The 7,101-nt window shown below is 43.6% G+C and overlaps 1 protein-coding gene across 1 annotated transcript in view; it reads right to left on the bottom strand.

The window, feature by feature from the left end:
- Positions 1 to 5,987: 5,987 nt before the first annotated feature.
- The window catches only part of LOC147605246 (K-stimulated pyrophosphate-energized sodium pump protein), a 191,581-nt gene continuing 190,467 nt past the window's right edge, over positions 5,988 to 7,101 (bottom strand). The window contains exon 11 of the mRNA XM_086793782.1: positions 5,988 to 6,379. Coding sequence (XP_086649908.1) covers positions 6,191 to 6,379 — 189 coding nt within the window. The 3' untranslated portion in view covers positions 5,988 to 6,190. The remainder of the gene's footprint in view (positions 6,380 to 7,101) is intronic.

Below are 7,101 nucleotides of genomic sequence, written 5' to 3'. Positions count from 1 at the left end.
ACACTCCAATAATAGAGGCCTGACATTCAATCCACCATCAGATCAGTTCTGGCCGAGGCGGATATCGTCATTAGCTAATCACATTATATCTCACTTTACACAAGATCATCTATTGATCACATGTATTGTCAAATGTTTTCATTTTACTTTTTCTTTCCGTTTTCCTTGGCTCAATTTATCCATGGTGCCACTGCATAGACCCTTGGGGTCTTCCCTAGACGTTAATATAGCTAGCTAGGTTGCATATCATGATTGTATACTCCATGCATATAGCTTTGCATTCTCCTAGTAATAGAGCTCCATCCCCTGCATACCCAGATTCAGCTTTTTTATTCAGTACTTTTTCATTTTGTTGGGATGACAGAGGATACCCCATACAGGTACTCCGATTTGTCTCATAGGCCGAGTTCGATCTTTTGGAAGACGTTAATAAAATCTTTCTTTCTTTCTTTCTCTCTCTCTTTTTTTTCGTGAAATGGTGTTTTATATTATATGTAAAAATGTACATCAGCCACATGGCTCACACAGAACCTATGGCCCCAAAAACCCTCCACAAAAGATCCTCTAAAGGATTATGACCATGCAAACCTGTACACTAATAGAAAGCCTCCTAGCCAAATAAGCATCCCAGATAAAAGCATCAAAGATGAGCCAGCCGAGCCGCCGTAGACCATAACGAAATAACATCTGCATCCAGTAGCTGAGCTGAGAGAAGAGAAGAAAACTGCCAAAGCAGCAAACCGCGGATACGTAGAATGTGCCCATGTATTCCAGACAAGGAATCAAAGATGAACCTATTCCGTGTAGTTCAAATATGCCAAAGTCCTGTCCATCTAAGGAAATGGAATATCACAAGGTGACTGTCCGAAGTAATGACTTGAGGACAAATCCCAAATATCCACTGATGAGCCGAAACAGTAGACCTCTCTACTGCCTCCCAAACGCAAGAGACAAAACACCAAATCTGACGGGCCACTGGACAACTCATGAACAGATGCATAACTGTTTCAGTGCATGTCGTGTAGAAGAAGCAAGAGGCCAATGTAATTTTACGACGGCTGAGCTGATCCCGTGTAGGTAACCCTCCCACCAACATCCTCCAAATGAAAACCTTACCTTGGTAAGGGAGTTTAGACTGCCAACCACGCATAAGAGTTTTCTGCCACCATGATTTAGACTTGTGCAATCCCCACACCTTATTGGCCTTGGCTGAAACCCAATAGAACCCTAAAGTGCTGCCGAATACGACGAAACGAATATGACCAGGTATCACAGCATCTCGGATTCTAACCAAGCCTAACCTGACCATGCGGTTGAGTCGTATACGTGAAGCATCTCTGTCTGGCCAAACAATGACACGCGACTCCACAAATGTTTCGAACTGCAAAGAGTTCAAAAGTAGTCTTTCATGACCAGGATCCCACCGAGCCAATAGTAGAACTTCATGCCAAGAAAGGAGAATATGCGATAAAATGTGAGATGAGCGAATACGGACAGGATGAGCCGCATTCACAATGTCCCACCATGAAGACTGCACACATGTCCGTCCATGTGACAATCCCTCCAACTCAATCAAGTCACGCCATGAATACCCAAGGCTGCTCCTGCAAACACATATCCTGAAAAAGCGCCCACCTACGTGCCACCATATGCAAGCGGACATCCAGTAAAGCAACCCCACCCATTCTTTTGGGCGTCGTAATGTGATTCCAAGCTATCCATGTTTGACCCATAATATTTCCTTGCCTCTCCCACAGCATGAACCGAATGGGAGCAACCAAACGGAGAAGAGATTTGTGCGTCCAAGGTAGCAAAGGCAAAAAATAGGAAATCATGCTAAGCATAATAACCTGAGCTACCTTAACCCTCACGTGCATAGGCCACCCTTGAGCTTTCCAATACATAAATTTATCCGAGATCCGAGCAGAAATCCAAGCAAGAAGCGCTCGGGGGTCCACATCCACACCCACCGGATACCCAAGATGACGAACAATGTCTCATGTATGCACCACACGGCCTTGCCACCCTAATGCCTCAAGATCAAATTCCGTGCATACAATGAGGGCTGATTTTGTTGAATTTATTTTCAGCCCAGAAGCCAATGCAAAATTATTCCGAGCTTCCATTGCTCGATCTATATTGGCTTTTTCGGCCCTGAGAAACATAAAAGTGTCATCCGCAAGGGCTTGAGCAACCAATTGCTTGCCATGAGGGAGATGCAAACCAACCATTTCACCATGCGATGCCATAGCATCTAGGCGAGATAACATAGGATGAGTGGCAATGGCAAAGAAAAGAGGGCTAAGAGGACAGCCCTGCCGGAGAGAACGGGTAAGAGAAATACCATCCGAAAGTCCTTCATTGAGCATAATCTGCGTGATAGAGCCAGAGCCAAGTAAATGCACCAAATTAGCCATTTTGGGACCAAAGCCCATGGCTGTCATTAACTGAGAAAGGAAAGACCAGCTAACATGATCAAAAGCTTTTTCAAGATCCAACTGCACCATCACAATCTCTTGCTTCTTTGCCTTGGCATAATCCACTCCAATTTGAACATTAAGAATATTATGCAAAATATTCCTGCCATGCACAAATCCATATTGATATGGATGAATAAGAGTAGGAAGCACCTTCTGCAAGCAATTGGCAAAAATCTTTGTAAAGATTTTATACATGATACCCATAAGTGAGATTGGGCGCCATTGAGCCAAAGAAGAAGGCGAAGGGACTTTGGGTAACAAACGAAGTATGCCCAACTTCCAATCGGCAGGCATATATCCCTCATCCCAAACCCTTTGACAAATAAGTGTCAAAGGCTCTGCAAGTTGATCAGCATATTTTCGGAAAAACTCATTTGTCAAACCATCCCAACCAGGGCTCTTTCCCATGGGAAGTTTGGAGAGAACAGCTTCCACTTCCCCTTGAGTAACAGGAGCATCAAGCTGAACCGCCACATCAGGGTCAACTTGATATCGTACTTCAGCAAACAATGACTCCCTTGCAGCCCAAGACAGCCGGTGAGACATCCTCTCGAGGGGTAAGCAAATCTTCATAAAACTTGATGCAATGCTGAATAACCTCAGAAGGTTGAGTAACAAGGTTGCCTTGGGCATCCATCAGCCTAACAATATTCTCACGCATATGTTTTTGATGCAACTTATCATAGAAGCGATGAGATTGACAGTTAGCATCCCGCAAAGCATCAAGACGTGCAAGTAGTTTAAAGCCAACATATAGTGCTTCCTGCACCCTAGATAGCTCCTTTTTCAGCCATTCTATACTTCAGCATCCATAGAGTCAGTAAACATGAACGCCTGCAAGCCCTTTAAAAGCGACTCAAGAAGAGCCACATGCTGTTTTTGTATAGAGGCATTAGCAAGACCATAATGCCGCGCCAATTTCCGAGTGTTGGTAAGGAACACTGGCCAAGCATGATAATCAGCCATGGACACTCTTGTGGAGAAATGTCGTATCAACTGACGCATATAAATATCAAAAACTTCATGCTCCAAAAAAGTGTGATTTAAGCGCAAAGGCAAGCGTCCCAACAAGCCTTTATATGCATCCACAGGATGATAGACCATTTCAAACACAAGCGGCCAATGATCCGACAAAACTTGTTGCTAATCAACCATCATAGTAAGAACCTCTCGCAAAAAGAGATCTTGATGTAAAATATACATCCTATCCAATCTAGCATAAGTGCCCGAAACTGTTGTGAGGCATAAGTGTAACCCCTTTCATCTGGATGCAACCAAGACCACATGTCTTGTTTTAGCGACCTTGCTGCAAAAGCTTTCCACGCCATTCTCTCCGGGCCATCCATTACAGAATGAGGCGACGTGGCTTGCTTCTCGGAGACACACATATTAAAGTCTCCCATCACAAAGCCAGGATGAGAGATTGAAAGAGCACACAAGTAACTCTCTCTCTCTCTCTCTCTCTCTCTCTCACACACACACACACACACACACACACACACACACACACACGCACGTGCGCGCGCGCACGCGTAAAAATACATACACACATACATCTATGTCCATACATAAATATTACACACACGTGCATACATATGTGTTCGCATGTATACATGTATGTGCCTATATATCTACATTATGAGGCCATACTTCCAAGTATGGGGATGTTATTGCCAAGTTTGGACATTTTGGTTTTGGGTTCTTCGATGGCTACCTGAATGTCACGTGAAACACACAACCATTCTTCTTGAAGTGTCCCTACATCCTGAGCATTTCCTACCATGTAGAAGCCTACATAAAAGGAGCTTGACACTTCAACAGCTCCTTGACTGAGCATTTCCTACCATGTAGAAGCCTACATAAAAGGGGCTTGACACTTCAACAGCTCCTTGACTGAGCGTTTCCTACCATGTAGAAGCCTACATAAAAGGGGCTTGACACTTCACCAGCTCCTTGACGGAGCAGACAGCTTTAATGTCCCACTCCTTAGACTAGAGGAATAAACACCTCATTAAAACTAAAAGATACATTTTTTTTCCACTATATGATGTTTGCTTGTGTATCAAATGATTTGAAATGCTTGACAAGCCATAACAAATTTTCGGTTATAATTAAAAATAAGCCTTAAATGGGTGCCAAATACTTTCGCTATTGATTTTTCCAGACGTTTCTGGCTTCTTTGTCAACCGCCTCTCTCTCTCTCTCCCCTTATTCTCCCTTCTCTTTCTCTTCAACTGTGGTGTCCAAGCAACTCGCCCCTCTCTCTCTCTCTCTCTCTCCATCTCGACACCGGCGGAGACTACAACAGAGGATCAGGACCATACTAGCACAGCATGGGAGACATCCAGTCAGAGTACTCACCATAGAGGACATTGAGGATATCCGCCATCGACCGATGAGAGACATCTTTGGATAGTGATGTGTATGATGCTTACCTTTGTTGCTGGAGTTTTCCTCCCAGATGTTATCCATTAGGAGCTCCTAGTACCGTACTTTTCCTCATAGTTGTTTCAGTTTCAGTTAGTTGTTTAGTTGTTTTTAGCTTTGCTTACACAGACATTGTATCAGATCCACCAATTGTTGTAACCTTTTTGGTCTCATAGGTCATTTTGGCCTTTTGAAGACGTTAATATATCATTTCATTTCTCTCTCTCTCTCTCTCTTTCTGCTTGGTTGTTTGTATCACGAGCGACGTGCTGGTCTGCATCTCCTTGGCCAGGCGATTCCACACCTTAGGCTATACTAAGGTTCATCCCAAGCCACGCCTGGACCTTAGTATATGCTAAGGTTCACGCATTGATTTATTAATGCCTGGCCAGACCTTAGGCCCAAGCCACGCCTGAACCTTAGTATATGCTAAGGTTCACGCATTGATTTATTAATGCCCGGTGGGCATTAATAAATTAATGTATGGCTAGTCTGTGTAATACATTATAATATTACACAGGAGTGCCCCTTCTTGTACAACAGTTAATTTCACATCTTCTGGCACCGCAATATCAGACTCATGCAACCATATTTTCTTCCATAAAGAAAGCATGGTTCGTGCATTGCTTCACAACAATCTTGATCCACGTTGACGTGGGGCCCAAAAAGCTTCTACTTTACCTCAGCACTGATAGATAGAGAGGGCACCCAGTAGAGAATGAAGCAGTGCAAACCCATTCTAAATTGAATTTTCAAACAGGTTCCAATACTAGGATTAGATACATCATGTTGTCGTTTTTCCTTTTGCATGTAGGGCCATGTACATCCCACAAGGTTTGCACATGCTTTCTTTCGAGAACATAGCCAAGCCAAGCTTGTTCTCTGTTGTAAGAGATTCAGAACCATTGCCTCGTCAAGCCTTACAGACTAAGGGCCCTGCGCTTCATTGATTAAACTAAGAGTCGCTAAAACGATTCTACCTTTCAAGGGAGGGGTTAACCATTCTACTGCTGCATCAATGCGAATGTAACACTAGCTCTGTGGACAAAAAAACACGTTACACAACGTCTAAGCAAGAACTTTTTAAGGATGCCAGTGGCTTCCATTCTATTTAGTTTACACCTGCTAGAAAAGGGTGGATATTTTGAGCAGTAACCATACAACCACCCCTCAAGTATACATCAAACCTGGTTAAGGAAATTATGGAGCAACAAAAAAGCACACCGTCACAGAAGAATTTAACAAATTAAAAGGGGCATTAAATGGGGATGAATGGCAAGCAGTCATTCTTGCCTATGATGTGGCTGCGTAGCACCCAGAATCCATTGCCAAATACAGTGTACGATAGCAAATACCTTGTTTGACACAGCTGCCAACAAAGTAATCAAAAAATTCCAAAATGATGCTGGCCAATAGTAAGGATGAAGTAGCTGAAAGAAGAAGCTAATTAAGTGCCTTGAATTGCGCCCCACCTGCACACAAAACATGGAACAGTTGCTCACATGAATTGAGAGTGAACATGTACATGACAGCACAAGACTTGCATGCAATCCCTAAAACACGGTGACCTCCTAGTCAACTGAGGTGTATAATACTGAAAATAAGCGCAAGAATAGCAAGAACTACAAAATACTGCCTAACACAGGGAGCAAAGTGACTACAACTCTTTGTACAGGAAGACTCAACAGACTGCTGGTTAATCCAGGGGCTTCTCTAACTTGCCTATTTTTGCCTTTTGCTTGAGCTTCCACACACAAAGATGGGGAGAAATGGGAGGGGTCAGGCCAGGTTCGCACCTTTTGGCTCCTCAACCAAGTTGAGGGCACTTGCTGTATCTGGCAGCCCTTGTTATGGCACAATTTCTTTGCTGGTGTGAACCCACTTTCTGGGCATCACTTGGCTGGACAGCCCTAGCATGGTTGTATGCATAATCAGCTTTATTGATAGCTGAATTCCTACCACGCAGGACCATATCTGACTTTTCTTCCCTGGCAAATGTTGTTTTGACATGGATCCCGTCATGGTTTAGAAGCATATGCATAGCTTGACACATTAATTGATTTGAACAATTCACCTTTCCTTTTGTCCAAATTTCTGGTTGATAGTACGAACGCTCCTTGGCGCTATCAAGGAACTTGGAGTGACGAGCTTGAGCTCCCGTGGCTCATCCCTGTGCCCCCATCTCTCCTACATG

This window comes from Cibotium barometz, chromosome 60 (assembly GCF_041138505.1).
Source record: "Cibotium barometz isolate CiBa-2024 chromosome 60, ASM4113850v1, whole genome shotgun sequence".
Lineage (NCBI taxonomy): Eukaryota > Viridiplantae > Streptophyta > Polypodiopsida > Cyatheales > Cibotiaceae > Cibotium > Cibotium barometz.
Note: the sequence above shows the minus strand (reverse complement) of the source record. Positions and strands in the feature narration are given on the sequence as shown.